The 19307-nt window shown below is 44.1% G+C and overlaps 1 protein-coding gene across 12 annotated transcripts in view; it reads right to left on the reverse strand.

The window, feature by feature from the left end:
- Positions 1-1291: 1291 nt before the first annotated feature.
- Positions 1292-19307, reverse strand: part of LOC124008153 (calcium/calmodulin-dependent protein kinase type II delta chain) — a 105976-nt gene continuing 87960 nt past the window's right edge. For 2 of the 12 annotated variants that reach the window (XM_046319197.1, XM_046319196.1), the window contains exons 9-20: positions 17665-17759; positions 16782-16904; positions 16556-16639; positions 16260-16302; positions 14391-14428; positions 11592-11645; positions 10174-10221; positions 9127-9175; positions 2983-3058; positions 2749-2843; positions 2395-2641; positions 1292-1991 (exon numbers count right to left, since the gene is read on the reverse strand). In XM_046319197.1, coding sequence (XP_046175153.1) covers positions 2406-2641; positions 2749-2843; positions 2983-3058; positions 9127-9175; positions 10174-10221; positions 11592-11645; positions 14391-14428; positions 16260-16302; positions 16556-16639; positions 16782-16904; positions 17665-17759 — 941 coding nt within the window. In that variant the 3' untranslated portion in view covers positions 1292-1991; positions 2395-2405. Of the gene's footprint in view, positions 1992-2394; positions 2642-2748; positions 2844-2982; positions 3059-9126; positions 9176-10173; positions 10222-11591; positions 11646-14390; positions 14432-16259; positions 16303-16555; positions 16640-16781; positions 16905-17664; positions 17760-19307 lie in introns of all 12 variants that reach the window. The other 10 variants (XM_046319195.1, XM_046319194.1, XM_046319202.1 and 7 more) reach the window with 5 other exon arrangements.

Consider the following 19307-nt stretch of genomic DNA (forward strand, 5'->3'; position numbering starts at 1 on the left):
AATTAAGAGAAAAAATAACCAATAAAATTCACATAATTATCATCATCATGATGAAAATATCATTTGACTTTAAAACAGTGTTCCATATGTCATACAATGGCCTCGAGTAATATACGTGGACATTATATCTACAGTATAGTTTTACATTCCATCATTGAGACTTCAGTTCTCACGTGATGATGTATTGCCAAACGCATATCATAGCAAAACATAGGTACCATTTTTCCCTTAACATAAATTGTCAATTGAAATTCCCAGCAATCATAATTAATATGAAACCAATTGAGAACAAGTGAACTTGAATTGTCAACCGATTGTAAACTAAGCTAATGTTTAAACAGTTTAATACTCCACAGAGTTTAAGCGAAGCTATAGCGATTCACTCAATCACGAGTCTATACATCACCACAAGAAGCAAGCTCATGTTTTGACGTTCACGTATGTTCTCATAGATTTTTATAGCCATTTCTGCACAAAAAACTGACATTTAAAAAAAGGGTTGACAAACTGCGATATGTTGGTCACTGTCCTGTAAAGCTTAACTAATATCACTTTTGTCATTGTGACCGATGTGCAATACTGAGATCATATGAATGCACTCATGAGTTTGTCAGTTCACCGCATATCCCCGACCCTGATAATATTGGAAAACCAAGCCGTATAGAGTGCCCTCCATAATTACTGGGACAGTGAAGCATTTCTTCTTCTTTTGGCTCTATACTCAAAGTTTGGATTTTAAAACGAACAGTGACCTTCAAGGGCAGACTGTCATCTTTAATTTGAGGGTATTTTCATCCTAATTGGCTGAAGCATTTATAAATTACAGCACTTTTTTGTACACAGTAGTCGTCGTCGTCCCCACACACAGATTATTTTGTGCCCAATAGAAATTAAATGGTAAATAATGTATTGTGTCATTTTGGAAAATGTTTCTAAACACTTCTGCATTCATGTGGAGACTACTATGATTACGAATAACCTCAAATGAATCGTTAATAATTATGAGTAAGGAAGTTAGACACACAATATCATACCCTCCCCCAAAATACTAACCTCCCCCTGTTATTGTAATGGTGAGAGGTTAGCGTGTGTTGGTATGATATTTGTGCGTCTACCTTTCTCATTCGTCACTATTCACGATTCATTCAGGATTATCCGTATAAAAGTGACTCCAAAATGACACAATACATGAATTACTCTTCATTTCTAATTGGGCACAAAATAATCGGAAACAACCACAACAAACAGAAAATGCATCCAACAAATGTGTAGAGCCACAAATTTAATGTAGTCATTGCGTGCTATGAATATGAGACCACAGTTTTTACTACTTTAATACACATTCAAGTGAATTCGTCTCAATACTTTTGGTCCCCTAAAATGGGGAGGACTACTGTGTACAAAAAGTGCTGTAATTTCCAAACGGTTGAGCCGATATGGATGAACATAACGTCAAATTAAAGCTGTCAGTCTGCACTCTAAACTTCAGCCACGATTTCAAAAGAAGAAGACAATGCTTCACTGTCCTAATAATTACGGACGACACTGTATTACTGTATATTATTTAAGATTGAAAATCTCTCAGATATATCTCATAAACCCACAAATTTGCAAACTTCACATATCGTCAACAACTCTGGCATGTACTCTATTCATTTTCCTACGGCATTCAAACTTAAAAGATGTTTAAAATTAGGAAATTATTGTATTAAAATAAAAAATATATATGTTTCAGTCATAAATGTCCTGCGATGAGACTGAGAAGAATGGAACAATGCGATAAAACACCAACATTTTCTCTATAAAATTATATCGTCAAGATTGTTGTTTCCTTTTTATATTTTACAAGAAGAATCTTCAGTCCAGCAGCGACGATATGTAAACAACACTCAGAGGGCGAAGTTGTAGCGATGGGATTGGGCGAGGATGTCACACACTTAGTAGGCAAATTCCGCAGGTCAGCTGACAGCTGTAGGCTAGGGGCTCCTCAACTGCGACAGAAAGATGAAGAATTGACGCATTTTACACTTGCTAATTAGTAACTTGCATTGTAAAAAATGTGCTTGAGGCCAGCTAAGGTAGAGAAAGACCAAAGCAAAACCAAAGCAGACCCAGCTAGCTACATAGCTCCAGGATGAAGCAGGTTGGGTGGACTAAGCGCACCTAGTCACCTACCTTGACTAGACTAGGGATGATCAGGGCTACACCAGAATAAAGGCAGACCACACTACACACATTAGCAGGCTAGCAGCTACATGGCGGAGCGGATCAAGTTAGAGATACAGGACAGGGACCAGGTAGGGGATAGCAGGGCCAAAGCACAACCAATCTAGCTACATAGCTCCAGAATGACTGGATAAAGCAGGCCAGGCCAGCACAGGGCTATAATCCCACCTCCAGTCAATTTATTTGGCGGGCACCGTGGGCGAGCCGGAGCGGTGGAAGTGGATGTTCTGCCACTTGGCGTCGCGGCGGTGCCAGATGCGGGTCTCCTCCGACTGCATGGTGCGTGGCATGCCGCTGGCGTCCATGTACTGGGTGAGGCGGATGTAAGCGATGCACGCCGCGTCGTCGCCGATCAGGTGCACGTGGGGGTTGAGCAGGATGGTGTGGACGGGCCCTTGCTTTCCCCTGGACAGAGCTGGATGAGAGAAGACGAATTGGAGGGAAATGGATAGAATCAGCACACAATCAAGGTCATTAAAGCGTCTACAGTCATTGGTGCGTAATGGAATGCAGGGGCTCTACCGTTCTCAAAGTAGAATCTGTGGAAGTCTGTTCCCTCCAATAGGTTTCCCAAAGCCTCTGGCTCGAAGGATGTAAGCCCGGGATCACAGATCTTCCTGTGAGACAGAAGGGGAACACAAACAATTACGTTTTCAAATGGTGCAGTGTTGGTATATGGATAAATATATAGATTGTAGGTCCTCTGTATGCAATCGCTGTTGTAGATCACTGTAGGTAAAATGCAAGATCACTAACGTATAGGCTTCAAAGTCTCCATTGTTGATGGCCTCAATCAGCTGCTCAGTCACTTTGATGATCTCCTGCTTACGAGCTGAGAGGGGGAGCGAGAGAAGAAAAAAAAACACATTTCCACATGTTGCCACAAACCTAACAGTGAACTGTCCCACAACCGTAGGCGATTCGAGTAACACACCTCTGATGTGTTAAGTAATCAAGGGAGTGAATGAATCCCTTTAGAGCAGTTTGAGTGATTTACATTAACCAAAGATGCACCATTGAGAGCATCCTGTCGGGCTGTATGACCGCCTGGAACGGCAACTGCACAGCCTGCAATAGCAGGGCTCTCCAGGTGGTGCAGTCTGCCCAACGCATCATCGGGGGCACACTGCCTGCCCACCAGGACACTTACACTACAGCATCCGATGTCACAGGAAGGCCAAAAAGATCATCAAGGACATCAACCACCTGAGCCACAGCCTCTTCATCCCGCTATCATCCAGAAAGATGCCCAGGGTCCCTACTCATCTGCGTGAACGTGCCTTAGGCATGCTGCAAGGAGGCATGAGGACTGCAGATGTGGCCAGGGCAATAAATTGAAATGTCCGTACTGTGAGACGCCTAAGACAGCGCTACGGGGAGACAGGACGGACAGATGATCGTCCTCGCAGTGGCAGACCACGTGTAACAACACCTGCACAGGATCGGTATATCCGAACATCACACCTGCGGGACAGGTACAGGATGGCAACAACAACTGCCCGAGTTACATCAGGAACGCACAATCCCTCCATCAGTGCTCAGACTGTCCGTAATAGGCTGAGAGGCTGGACTGAGGGCTTGTAGGCTTGTTGTAAGGCAGGCCGTCACCAGACATCACCGGCAACAATGTCGCCTATGGGCACAAACCCATCGTCGCTGGACCAGACAGGACTGGAAACACCCACAACATCTGCTAAATACAGTATGTGAACAATACAATTTGAAGTAGTGGTGACAATATGACCCACAACACAGTCAATAGGTTCAGGGGCCAAGGTTCACCATTTACACACACACACACATACACACACACAGGGGAGAGTGTGTGTTTCAACAACCTTTCCACAGATAACTTCAAAGGTAATGAAATCATGTTAAGTAGCCAAGGTCAGAGGTAATGGATGTAAAAGAAAAACAAAGCAAAGGTTTTGTGGTTTAGAGAATCTGTTATTTGAGGTAGATGTCAAATGGAATGGTAGTGAACTGACTGTTAGTACTTTTTTAGCGTAACATGCACTTAAACGTAGAGAATTAAAGTCCCAGGAATGAGAAAAAGATCAATGCTCTTTCGTAAACTCTTTACCTTCGACACTTTTGTCCCTTCTGACACTTCCAATCGCCGTGACTGACAGAGCACAAAGGATGCAAATTAGTAACGGTTGCCCTCAGGTTCTGTGTACTTGTCGGAACGTTGTTCACTAATGTGAGGAAGACTCCAGTGAAGAAAATAAAAAACACTCCAGTTGGGTCTTACATAAGCCACCAGTGATTGGCTACTAGTCTGGCAGTTCGTCTGATACAGCCCCGTCCCACACGTACAAACCTGCTGCCGTGTCACCTTGCCCTCTAGCAGTCTGTTTGCTAAGAAATAAAACTCCTCCATAAGTGGAAAGCCTAAAGGAAAATTCCACCCCAAAAACTCTCTTTTGGTATTTGTTTCATTAGTCCGTTGTTGATACAGTCGCAAAATGCTTTGCATGTCAGCAATCACGTTTTCAAGATATACAACTTTCAAAAATACAGAAATACAGCCGGTACGTCCCCCTGACAACACTCAATAAGCACACGGAGTGAAAACAAAGCTGTGTTTGCCCGTCAGTTATTTTCTACATCAGAAATAGATCAACGGCTTTCTCAGAAACTAAGAAATGGGACTCGGCAAACAAAACAGAATTTTGCTGTGTTGACAAATTGGCTTCTTTTAGGAAACATTAGTACTTTTTTTCCTCCGTCTAGAGGCTCTTTGTTTGACCGACTGCCTCTGTCTGAGCCTAATGAGAATGAAAGGTTCCTCATTTGAGGAAACGGCACGCTGTCTACAGCTGGGGAAGCGAGACAGTTTGAATAGCCCAGATCACTCTGATTCTACCGAAGGGAAGTCTTCATCCTTCTCCACACAAAATGCAATCCACTTAATCAAACGCTCTGTCAATGTAGAGACTAATGGTGAATGAAACCATTCCTTTCCTGGAAGTCTTCAGTGCTGTCTGTGCAAAGAAAAAAATATATATCAAAACTAGTCCTTAAAGTGTACTCCCACTCCTTTAGACTGTTCACAGTCAACCCTGGAGCTGACGACAGTCTAATTCTCGACGTACGTACGTATCAACTAGAGGTCGACCGATTATTCGGAATTGCCGATTAATGAGGGCCGATTTCACGTTTTCATAATAATCGGAAATCTGTATTTTTGGGCGCCGATTTGCCGATTTTTTTATTTTTAGACACCTTTATTTAATCTTTATTTAACTAGGCAAGTCGGTTAAGAACACATTCTTATTTTCAATGACGGCCTAGGAACAGTGGGTTAACTGCCTTGTTATGATCTGGCAACCCCTGGTTAGACTGACTACTCCAATGGCAGACCACGACCTCCAGAGGGCAGCAGAGTACACACATACTGGATGGCTCTGTGGGAGACTCACGCTGCTTTGCACCACTGAAGCAGAGTGCAACAACGTGCCAACCTACAACATGCAACCTCAGAAAACGGGTACTTTTTAAGGACCCTTCTTCACAGGGATCCATGACAAACAGTAACAGGGTGCGTGCCTTTGTTTAGTCTTTGATATCTAGTGCCATGTACAATGAGGGAATTGTTTGCATGTATTTTCACTCAACACATGCACCAAATGAGCCCAAAAGTCATATCCTAAACAAATGTGGACTTCAAATGACGCACATCTGATAGTGGTCAACAGGATATGGAGGGACGTTCAGGGGAAGTGGGGCACAGAGGGTAGTAGGTTTTGGGGGGAAATTGTTTTAAGTTTGTGCCCTCTCCCTCACTCTGGGCAAACTTACACTGCATGTCGCTGGGGCCTGGGCTAGGCAGGGGCCCAAGGGGGTGCTGAGGCCCCTGAGTGTGGGTGTGGTAGGGTCCACAGTGGGCGGCAGGGTGGACGGAGAATAAGACCACAAAGAAGGAGGTGAAGAGGAGGAGCAGGTAGCAGGTGACCAGGGCCCTGAGCACATAGTGGCACAACTCCTCCCTACTGGGCCAAACACTGGGAGAATACCAGCAGGAGGAAGATGAGGAAGAGGAGGAGGAGTGGTACGAGCCTGAGTGCTCCCGCCAGAAGCAAGGGGAGCGTGGGGAGGAGGGACGGGAGACTTGGGCGAGGATGTCAGGGTGACAAGGGTTATTGGTAATGAGTGGTGCGTGGATGGATGGAGGTGTGGGATTGAAAACAAAAATGGAAAATGGAGAAAAGAAATGAAAGGTTGAATGAATGAAGGATGAGTGACATTGCCTTGTCCTCAGTGGGAGATCTGGAAACAAAATGCTGAGGAGGAAAGTCATGACAAATGTTAATTTAAAAAAACAGATGAAAAATGTATGCTGGGATGGCCTCCTCTTTCTGGCAAGTGTTGATGTTACAGGGTGAGTGATAGGTTCCTGTGTGTAGGGTTGGTGCTTCAGAATGTGCTGTGGCCAGCAACATGGTTTTGTTTATTCGGAACAGTAGAAAATACAGGGCGAGACAATGCAAAAACCCACATCCTACAGTCTACCAACTCCTACACACGCACAACGTGATGGAACGACCACGTCAAACTGGGAAATGCAATGCCTTCATCTTTCAAACGAAGAAAAACAAAGGGAATATGAAAATGACGAGTCTCTAAACAACAGCCGCAACACAGACACGTTTGGTGGAGAAAACAGTAATGAGACGTGTCACATTGCACAAAGCCAGAACCCATCAGTAATCATCCGTCATGGAATGCAAACGTTGACAGAAAGCAACTCTCAAATGCAATGAAACATCATTTTCTCTCCACACAAACTGCCATAGCTAGGAGTACTAGGAGCTAGGAATGACTGTTCAAAGCAGGTAGCTCATGAGATTTCCTTATTCAATTTCAAAGCAGGTAGCGCATGAGATGGACCAGTGAAATTGCATCCCCGCCTCAGGCCTTTTGAAGGAGGAATGTAGAGTGAGGAGATGAATCATTGTGATCGGGGTCATCGTCACCCTCCCCAGATGCCATGACGTCATACAAGGAAATCCCCGATCACACTTGTAAGCCATGTCATAGCGACTTTAGCTAGCTAAGCTCGTGCGCAGAAACACGTCAATCGGGTCCAACGGTGGTCTCGCGCCGAACTGCGCACGTGGAGGCCGTCAAATCAAAGGCACTCCTTGTGAAAGCGTGTCGGGTTGTCACTTTCACGAGGTTGGAGTAATAACATGTAATAACATGTTCGACTACTTAAGACATTGGCTCCAATCCAGGTCGTGCCTTCAGATTTCGAGAAAATGAACAGCGATGGAAGAATATTTCACTTCTCTCATCGACTTCTCCAACCCCAAACCCCAGCCTGGTCTGCTTTGCAAGCGTTCCCGGTAGTCTCGCAATGTTGCCCCTCTGGGTTTCTAAAAAAAACAAAAAACAGCAAAACCATCCATTTGAAGAGGAAGGTGAACAAATGCTACTTATGACTATCTGTAATGGTGTTGCTCATGCACACACACACACACACTGTTCTGGCTCAGTGGGCCAACAGGGCAGCAGCGAAATGGGAAATCATGCAAGGCCTGCAGCAGAGCCTGATTTGGCTCCCTAAACGACTGTACACAGTGTCCACACCTCCCCCATGGCTTCTCTTTGTAGACTCCGCCTGCTCTCATTGTGTTAGTCCCACAACCCACTGTAGACACAGTTCCAAATCACTAATGAGTCACTAACTAGCTCAGCAGAGTGGGTGTAAAATGCAGCACTGACAATCAAAGTTGGGCCACAATTCACCCATTGTACTTCCAATACCATTGGTCTTGGCAGGTAGCCTCGCGGTTAAGAGCATTGGGCCAGTAACCGAAAGGTAGCTGGTTCGAATCCCCGAGCCGACTAGGTGAAACATCTGTCCATGTGCCCTTGAGCAAGGCACTTCAACCCTAATTGCTCCTTTAGGTTGCTCTGGATAAGAGCGTCTGCTAAATGACTCAAATGTTAGACAAACACAGTGTAAACAGAAGGACGACATCAATTGAACTTTCATAAAAAGAAAATGCACGGTGAGACAGATGACATCATTCACAGGACTGACAGTGCAAGTAAAGTCTTGCAGCTAAAATGTATTGATATAGAAAGACATTCTGGCGTTACAAGTTTGGAGGATGGCAGTGCATGATCAGATGATAGACAGACAGGGGGCCTCCCCCGAGTGGAGCTGCAGTCTAAGGCACTGCATCACAGTGCTTGAAGCGTCACTACAGACCTGGGTTTGATCCCAGGCTGTGTCACAACCGGCTGTGATCTGGAGTCCCATAAGGCGGCGCACATTTGGCCCCAGGTGTTGTCCGGCTTAGGGGAGGGTTTGGCCGGGGGGGCTTTACTTTGCTCATTGTGCTCTAGCGACTCATTGTGGCGGGCCGGGCGCCTGCAGGCTGACTTCCGGTCGTCAGTTGAACAGTGTTTCCTCCTCCTCCTCCGACACATTAGTGCGGCTGGCTTCCGGGTTAAGCGGGCGGGTGTTAAAAAGCGCGTGTTGGCGGGTCTTGCTTCGAAGGACGCATGGCTCAACCCTTTGGGGGAGTTGCAGTGATGAGACAAGATCGCAATTGGATTCCAATGGCATATTACAAAATTGGGCAGGAAAAGGGGGTAAAATAAATAACGATGGACAGATGAAGTGGATTAATTAAAGCATATTAAATGAAAAAGCAGAATGGATGCCTGGATAAACACCTGATGAATTCATACAAACAAAATGATACAAAAGAAAAACAGGGATGTGTGTGTGTGTGTGTGTGTGTCAGTACATATTGATGCAGAATCAGTAGGACAAACATACATGCCAACACGTCAGTGCTGTGAGAACAACACATTCCCTTTCACTTAGACTGTGCACAGCCAACACCGAGCTACTTGCCTAATACAGGTGTGTGCTCCTACCTTTCACGTCCTCATCCTCCACGGTGGTGTTGGCACTCTCACTGGACTCCTGTTGGACAAGAACAAACAGCTGAGAACAATGAACACCTGTCGGCTGTTGAAACTGGATAAAGAAGGGGAGCACAAGAGAAGTAACGCATTGTCGGATGAGTAAAATAGTTTGGGCAAAGGAAACTGATTGTCTTCGGAACCGCTGAGAGAACAGATTTGGATAACTAAACATACTCTTTTGGGCTATAGTTACACAAACAAAAATATCATCATTGACATTGTGGCAGAACAGATTTGAACATAGGTCGACGTCTCACTCTGGTCACACAAGCCGTAGGGCCTAGTTTTGAACTATGTAATTTTAACAGCAAGCCACTAGCAGTACTAATCCAACACTCAGATAGTGAAAAAACCGAATGCACATCTTCGCGCACAAAGCGTTATAACAACAACATATCTAAAGGAGACATATCCCTGGATCCACATTCGTCAAACCGGATCGCATTCTAGCACGTGGGAACGGACTCTACAAGGTGTCGAATGCTTTTCACAGGGATGCTGGCCCATGTTGACTCCAATGCTTCCTATAGTTGTATCAAGTTGGCTGGATGTCCTTTGGGGGGGTGGACCATACAGGAAACTGTTGAGCGTGGAAAAACCCGGCATCGTAGCAGTTCTTGACACAAACCTTTGCACTTAAATGTTTTGTCTTGGCCATTCACCCTCTGAATGGCACACATACACAATCCATGTCTCAAGGCTTAAAAATCCTTCTTACGGTGTTCTTAATGTTTTTATATACTCCGTGTATAAATACAGCATGCACATTTGTTTAATGTGAGATAAAACATGTCGACAAAGTCCTAAGTCCGGTGTCTGTGTGAAGCACAAATGAAACAAACATTTAGGACATACACACCAAGGCGCCATGCATGCAGCGTTATACAAGGCTTTGTAAGAAACACAAACTTAAAAACCAAACTAGCTTATTACTCTGCTAACTAGAGGACAACAGCAAACACCTAAATGTTTGGTACTACTGTTCCATTTACTCACTACTTTGTTTCCATCAGTTGGGTTGTGGATGACAGTGGTTTGAGGCTCCTGGTTCACAGAGAGGAGGAGGAAGAGGGTGAAGAAGGGGTTAAATAGACAGGAAATTGGCGTGGTAAATAGTTAATAAGAAAGAGGGAAAAAGGGCCAAAGGAACCTCGGAGAAGGCAAGTTTGGGGGTAAAAATCAAGGACAAACGATGCACCACTGAGGCTATAGCTAAGGGCTGTAATGCAGCACGCCCAACTTTTTCCATGAAAACGAGAAATCTTTGAATCGTCAACTTGGTGCAATATAAAAGGCATCAGAAGACAAGGCGATGATATTCATATTTAAAACAGACACACAAGCAACCAAGACAGGATGGGAGGTGTACAGCAGTAGGAAGCATGCTAGTCACCAGGACCTTCCTGGATATAATCTACAGGAAGGTATTTTACGTGTGTACAGCCAAAGCAAGGCGTGCAGTTGACCCTTAGAGCTGACTCCAGACAGTGTGTGTGTGTGTGTGTGTGTGTGTGTGTGTGTGTGTGTGTGTGTGTGTGTGTGTGTGTGTGTGTGTGTGTGTGTGTGTGTGTGTGTGTGTGTGTGTGTGTGTGTGTGTGTGTGTGTGTGTGTGTGTGTGTGTGTGTGAACATCAACATGCCACATTTCTAACACCTAGAAATACATAACCCCATCACTTTAGAAGTAGTGTAATAGCCATTGTTAAAAAGCCACAAGGTTATTACCATGTTATTATATACATAATGGGATGGAAAAACTAAGCTAATATTTAGTATGCATTTACAAATGGTGACATTATACTAGGGATGAGTCTCCGGTTCTGTCCGGGGCTGGTTAAATACAGTACAGGCCTCTTGGCTGACCTGACATGTCTAACACGCGTAGATAAAACTGCGGTAAGTCTGGGTCGATTCCCTCAGAGCAGTGCCGACAGGTGGACTGTCATAAGGCATGCCATGGCACGGTCACGTTGAAGCTCATGTGTGGTGACAGGGTGACACGGATGGCACTAGCGGAGTAATCTTAGGATGCGTTTCACTGCTAGTGTGCGAGGTCTATTTTGGGAAGCACGCATGCGTGTTTCAACCAGCATGTCTCATTGGTTTCCTTGGTAACTTCGGGGGGGGGGGGGCTTAAGTGGAGTGAAAGTAAAAACACAAACCCCGGGATGTACAGTTGTTCACACACGCAGAAGCAAAAAGTGCACATGCCAACTGCAATGACTACTGGTCCATAGTAAAAGTAAATGCCTGTGTGTGATGAAAAAAATAAAACAAAAATTCAATATTAAAAAGAGGCATCACTGGGAACAAAACAAAGACAGACGTTGTTAGAGTGAGGCGAGCAGCCCGAGCATGGAGGATGAGACAGACCGACCGACGACAGACAGGCAGGCAGAAAGACAGACAGTGTACCAGAGTGGGGGGCTCTTTGGGGCTGGTGACTACATTGGTCTTGTTGTTGTTGATCTAAAAAAGGTAAGTGGACAGAGACGGAGACAAGAAACAGCGATTGATATCAGGAACAAAGGACCCAGTGGTCCAAGCAGGGAGAGAGACAGGAGAGGTGTCCCGGAATACACAGCTGCGGGAGTGAAAATGTTAGGAGTTAACGAGCAAATACTCTGCAGGGTATAAAGAGGAGTGAGAGAAAGTCAGTTCATGAGACAAATCTGTGGGTTCCAAGCCTGTAGCGGTACGTCATTATTCTGGAGGATTATAAGCAGAATAAACATGCAAAGGAGTTCCTCGCTGAAACAGAACTTCATAAACATGAACTTGAAAGCGATCGGCTGTTCCACTCTACTTTTTAAAATGTTTTTCAGGAAGCCTAAATTGCCACTATTAACGTCGTTTATGGAGACCTTAAATCTAACGAATTAGTGCCATTGTGGCTCTAAACCAGAGATGAGAAATACAAATTCAGTAGTCATGCAATTATCCAATGCTGTTGAAATTTAAAGTCAAAACGACGTTGTGACAGCCCAATAGTTTTTGGTTTTTACTGTTAGCAGGAACATCATCGTCTGAATCGGAAGCACGTCAGGGGACAAAATTAAGGTCAAAAAGTGTTATGCTATTCCTTTGTGAACTGCATGCCCTGACGTTGTACATTTCTTTTAAAGTACTAGGTAATATAGGTCAACTGGAATGCACCTGATCATAGAACTAGGTTCTCCTCAGGGAGATATGGGGAGCTAGCCTTGAAACTCAAATTACACATCAAGAGGCTTATACAATGGGTTGCTCATTAAACCAAGATACTAGACAACTATCCTTGGCCAGGGATCTACAAATGGCCGATTGAACCACCCTGAAACCAACCACTAGACAGCACTTGTGTGTTCTATAATCAACCACATAACTGGAAACCCGTGGTAGATGCAAGGTTGGACAAAAAGTAGGGACAGGAATACCAGCAATATTGGCATTGGCTCAGTCTCAGACAGAACACAAAAGAGAACAGGACAAACTGGGTCCAATATCACAACCCCAAAACACAACCAGTATGTGTCAAGACTCAAGACCCTAGACTTAACAGTACACTCTTTGAGAAAGGCTATTTTACAACAAACACATTTACATTTGAGTCATTTAGCAGACACTCTTATCCAGAGCGACTTCCAGAGCAATTAGGGTTAAGTGTCTTGTTCAAGGGCACCGACAGATTTTTTCCCTAGTCCGGAATAAAACCAGCGACCTTTCGTTTACTGGCCCAACGCTCTCAACCGCTAGGCTACCTGCCGCACACATTTGTAATCATTAAAGATTTAGCATACACGGAAACCAAAATTAATGGCAGGACTAAATAATGTAATGCCTGCCATTTCCCCAGTCCATTAGGTTATCTACTCTTCAACACAGCCTCAGAGGCAGTGACATTTAAGAGGGTAACATGCTGGACCCCTGCGCTAAACCTGAAATAATCCTTCAAAAGCTGCCTGCTGTGCTTTCAAAACACACCGATGACTCACACGGCTGCAGATAGACTGATTTAGAAAGAGTTTTTGGGCAAATATATCAGGTATAAATGTACCTAGATGCTAAACCTCCTACAGCTGCTTAAACCGCCTGCCATAAGCACCTTGGGTAACGGTGTTATCAAATATATTGGTTTATCCATCAACCCTCCTCGGAGGACAAAAAAACTTGGTATTTACATTTACATATTTGGCACAGTAGTTAAAAGTAATGTATCTCAAAAGACCAATATGTAACTACTGTGTAAAAAAAAAAAAAAAAATCCATGTATGTAAAAATGTGTTTAGAATATACATAAGTTATTTTTGTCCTCCATTCTTTTGTTTTAATCTAGAGAGGTTAAAGAAGCTATCTAGATCCTCAATGACTGTGCAGGGGATCCATATTACAAATTCAAGACAAGTTGAGTCATCGGCATACATTGACGCCTTTGTTTTTAAGCCCTGGATTTCTAGTCCCTTGAATATGGTTGGATCTGATTTTAATAGCTAACATTTCGATGGCCCTAAAAAGAAATGGCTGTGCAGCGATGTTCCCCATCCAACCTGACAGAGCTTGAGGGGATCTGCAAAGAAGAATGGGAGAAATTCCCCAACTGAAAAAGTGTGTGCAAGCAAGGAGGCCTACAAACCTGACTCAGTTACACCAGCTCTGTCAGGAGGAATGGGCCAAAATTAACCCAACTTATTGTGGGAAGCTTGTGGAAGGCTACCTGAAACGTTTGACCCAAGTTAAACCATTTAAAGGCAATGCTACCAAATACTAATTGAGTGTATGTAAACTTCTGACCCACTGGGAATGTGATGAAAGAAATAAAAGCTGAAATAAATCATTCTCTCTACTATTATTCTGTCTTCGAATTAAGTGGTGATCCGAAAACAGGGAATTTTTACTGGGATTAAATGTCAGGAATTGTACAAATCTGAGTTTAAATGTAGTTGGCTAAGGTGTACGTAAACCTCCGACTTCAACTGTAGTTGGTTCAGAGTTCGTTTTGACACTTCAACCTGCGTGTCCTAATCGAGTCTGGTGCCTGCTCTTAGTCATGCAGCACTCAAACTGACACCATTTCACTGCTGGCAGCTGAAACAAACGTACTGTAGAAATATTCCAACTTCTCTTCCGAGACTGTCAGTTACAATATAAGTTACATGAGTCCATAACTAAAAGGTGTGTGTGTGTCAATGTGCGTTGTCGGATGTTAATATCCCAGAAGTCGATGAGATAACTTACCTTGACGCCGTCAGCTTTCTTGTTGAGCAGGCTCTTGGCTGCTGTAAGGATAGAGGACAAGGGGACAAGGTCAGCGAGGACACCTCTGACACACACACACACACACACACACACACACACACACACACACACACACACACACACACACACACACACACACACACACACACACACACACACACACACACACACACACCTAAATCTAGTGAAGACAGCCAATTATGGGCAAACTGTGACAGTCCTACAGAATTGAGGTTTAATGTCCTCTACCAACACACCCACTTGTAAATAGAGACCTTGTATTGCTTATGGAAGACTCAATCATGTTAATGACAACTCCCCAATAGAGAACACGTTAGCACCGACTCCTAAATCAACATGCAAATATAGTCCACGCATGGAGCGAGCTAATTGATTGGTTGGGTAGAATGATGAGGTTCCTGGCACGTGGAAAAGCTCAGTGATTGGTTAAAGTGATCAGGGATGTCACACAATAGCCACACAGTGTATGAAGAGTGTATGAGAGAGGGAAGAAGGTGTTTGGAAAAACGTTTTGTCTGAGAGGGGTGCAAGTTACCAAGACGGGCACATGGGTAGAGAGCAGTGCCAAGGCATGCCTCTTTCCATGACAGAGACTCTTACCTCACAAGGTTACACAATCCCAAAGACAGAATGGAGAAAAAACAAAAGGTAAATAAAACAGGTGTCAAGCAGTGGAATTCAAACTTTTTCAGCGAGGACACCCTTTTTTTCCGCCAGAATTTCTGGGGACCCCGTTTTTTTCCCCAAAATAATTCCTTGCGAATACCCACCCCATTCCAAATCAAATGACAACCTTGAAAATCAGTACATTTCTACATTACCAAATAACCTTAGATTCATAGCGTTTTCATCTCTATCAAAATGAAAATAAACCAATAAATACATACTCAATAACATCCTTCTCAAAAAAGTTTGTATATTGAATCCCATATAATAATCTGTAGGTTTTTTTTATTTGTGGGGCGACCCCATAAAGGGTTGTGACCCCGACTTTGAATACCACTGGTCTTGGTAAAGTCTTGCTCTTGAATAAAAAAAAAGTATTGGCTATATGGAATGAAAATGTAAAACAATGTACTTTTTAAATAAAATATTTTCTGTTAACAAGAGAACCAAAGTCTTGACAGGGAGAGAGAGATTAAACAATGTGTTTTTCTTGCCTGAACTAAATTGCCCAAATAAATACAAGGAAGCAGGAGAAAGTGAAGTCCACATCTTTCCTCCAGTCGCCACTCTGATTCAGAGGGGTTGGGTTAAATATTATTTCCTTTGAATGCATTCAGTTGTCCAACTGACCCTAATCCCCTTCCCCTTCACTCATCACCCGAGAGAAAATCAATATTTTTTAACTAACAGACAATATATTAAAGTATTGCCCTTTAAGAGGCCCAGATTTTCTGAACCGCATCGATCAGCATCGCTCCACTGGTCTCCAGGCAGTCTCTACTGACATGAACTGAGAGCAGGCTGATAGTGGTAGTTTTAAAGGCCAGCGTATTCATCCTGGAGTTCTCCCCTACAACTCATGCGTCTTTTACATTTAGTCGCTCCATCCTCTCGTGCTTTTCTTTCGTCCTTGTTCCTCTCTCACGCAGTCAGTCCTTCCTTTAACACCTGCCCCTCTATCCCTCCCCATTGTTTTCCTCAAGTGTTTCGGTGAAATAACACATCCAGCTGCATTGTTAAGCAGCAGCTGATGGGAGAATTCTAAATGTTGATCTGGTGAGCGAGCGAGAGGAAGAGAAGGAGCAAAAACACAAGACAATACAGAGCCAAAAGAGAGACACCTTGAAAGAAACCACAACACAGTAGGTAGATGCATCGTACCTGAGAAGTTGCGTGTGGCCAGCATGGTGGTGAGGATAGCACCCTGAGGAAGGGAAAAGGAACAGAGAGTTGAAAAACGGACCTCCGAGGCTGTAATACTTGGCACACCGTCACCTCACCCTCCTAACACAGTGTGTCCAACATTAGGTGGATAGATTGTGATGCTAACGACCAAATCATTTAGTGCTCAGGGTCCACTCTATGACAAGCATGGGGCTCGGATTTAGTTGAGTTGTCACTTTCTCAAAGTCTCACTCACGACATCTGATGAAGTCCTGTGAGAAACATTCCCTCACCTTGAGTTTCCTTCTGGCGTTGAACTTCCTCAGGCACTCCACCGTCTCCTGTCTGTGCATCATGGACGCCACCGTGGAGCGTTGCTGCAGAGAGGACAGGGGGAGAGGGGGAGAACGTCATGAGTCTGTAGGTGTGTGTGTGAGTGAGTGAGTGAGTGAGTGAGTGAGAGAGTGAGAGAGTGAGAGAGTGAGAGAGTGAGAGAGTGAGAGAGTGAGAGAGACGTACACAGATCCAGGGGTGTTTGAGTGCGTCTGTGGCGGTGACCCTCTTGACAGGGTTGATGGTCAACATCTTGTTAATCAGGTCTTTGGCCTCGGGGGTCACTGTGTCCCACTCAGGGGACGGAAACTGACGGGGAGAAAATTGAAAGAGGCAATGAGGCTCGTCATCCATCAGTCCATCCATCCACTCATCTATCCTCCCATCCCTCCCTCACTCTTTCACTCCCTCCATTCAGCTTTGTTTGAAAATGTGTCCTTGGAGAAACTGGCAAAAAAAAACATTGCATAGTTGCCAAAAAAACAGATTCACTGAGCAGAAGGTGCTCGTCTCCAGAGCCAAGTTGGGCTTGAGCCATTGCAGTGGGCTGTCCCCCCCCCTGCCGCTCTCCTCCCTGTCCCTGTCCCGTTCGAAAACTCAATCTGTCTGGGACAGGCGTTGGGATTGACTGGGGAGAGCAGGGAGAGGGCTGCCATTGTTTGTAAATTATGTCTGTGTGTTCAAGCGTGCATCTGGCCACCCATAAATAAATACAAAAACAAGAATATGTTTCCGTCTGGTTTGCGTAATATAAGGAATTTGATATAATGTATACTTTTGATACTTAAGTATATTTAAAAGTAAATACTTCGACTTTTACTCCATTGTATTTTACTGCATGACTTTCACTCGAGTCGTTCTCTATTAAGGCATCTTGACTTTTACTCAAGTATGACAATTGGGTACGTTTTCCACCACCGGTGATACCTTAAGCCAGTGAGACTCTGCCAAATAGATTTCCACAGTAAGTGTCAAACACTGCTGACAGATTGGCAAACAGATAAATGTGTCTGTGTGAAAGCACGTACTGTACGTGACAGAGTATGTGTGTGTCGTGTCAGTACTCAACATCGTAAGCCCCAGCCTTGATCTGCTGGTACAGTCTGTGCTGGTCCTCGTCCCAGAAGGGAGGGTAGCCCACCAGGAGAATGTAGAGAATCACACCTGATGAGACAGAGACACAAACATGTCATCAGGATGATACCAATTATGAATGAATGTCATTTCATAAATGATACTCAAATCTCAGCAAGAGGAGAAAGTACAATCAGTATGACCCAATAATAGTAATGGCTTTTAGTGACTTAAATCAGAGAATGTGAGCACCGCTCATCGCTCCACGTACTTTCCAACCGCTCCACTAAAAACAAATCCTCAAAAAATTAAATAAAAAAAAAATCAAATTTATCCACAATTTAACCAACAATCATCTATGTTTGTGACCACCTGGGCCTACCATTTAGTTTAGAAGTATTGAAACCAAACCATATTTGAATGAAAAGTACTTTTTGTTGTATTGAATCATTACAGTCTATAAATTGCACACACAGGCTGTGACTTACTTAGAATCCAATTAAATGATAAATGCCTTATTAGGCTCCATCTACAGTGCCTTTGAATGCATTTTTAGAAACATGGCCAGAGTCTGAAGCTTCCTGGTTCATGCGATGGAGCCTGGAGAGCAGGCTCGCAGTGGAGAATAACCTCTCAGCGCTTACAGAGCCACTGTGGATGATAAACGTCTTTCGGACCACTCTTTCCATGCTGGGCAGGGATGTGTAGTTGTTTTTTATTTTTCTGTAGGTAGGCCTAGATTTTGAGGTAAAATAACCCTAACAAAACAGAAAGCTCCTTAAAAAAAAGGTAATATGCCAGGCCTATTCAATGATGGCATATTGTATAGATAATAGAACGGAAATGAACATTTTTAGTTTATAAATACTTTGCTACAATGACACACTCAGTTAGCTACCCACCCACATTCCTTTCTGTTAGCAGGTAAGTACACCATCATGCTTTCGTGATACCCGTCTTTTCAGATTCCAAAATGATTAGACACTACGTCACCTACTCCATCATCTCTTGCTCTTGGTCCTCCTCATCTTTGCAAGTCACCTTGATTGATCAGTTTCTTTATGAAAATATTTAGCACCCTAAACGACCGTGTCTAAAGCAAGGGGTTGTAGTAGCACACAAGTAGACGACAAATGCATGCTGGGCCGGACGTGCCCTGAGCTCGTGAAGTGAGCGCTACTGGAGCCGACGCGCCAGCCTTTTGGGAAACTAGCTCCACGCTCCAGTCAAATTGGGTACGCTCCACTCCTCGCTCCCAGCTCCACTCACATCTGCTGGACTTAACACAAGTTAACAGCTTTCATTGTTATACGGGTGAGGAGATCAAGAGAGGACAGAAAAGGACTCCCACGTCATAGACTCCTCCCACTATAAGGATTTTCATCATGTCACCGTCATTGTGGTTACAAAAACTATCCAAGCACTTCAGCACTGTGTTGCTCATTTGCTGGTAGGTTACCGGGACGAGCTCAAGGGCCCTTGGTTGGTCAGTAGAGCACTAATGACACAAATAAGTCATTGTGGCCCAAAATTCAGAGACGCACAGGTTGTGAATGAGTGTGTGGTAGACATTAAAGCCCAGGTGGCCCTTGAGTTTATGTAACGAGTGGGCTGCCGTGATTAATTCAACTGGATGAA

This window comes from Oncorhynchus gorbuscha, linkage group LG21 (assembly GCF_021184085.1).
Source record: "Oncorhynchus gorbuscha isolate QuinsamMale2020 ecotype Even-year linkage group LG21, OgorEven_v1.0, whole genome shotgun sequence".
NCBI lineage: Eukaryota > Metazoa > Chordata > Actinopteri > Salmoniformes > Salmonidae > Oncorhynchus > Oncorhynchus gorbuscha.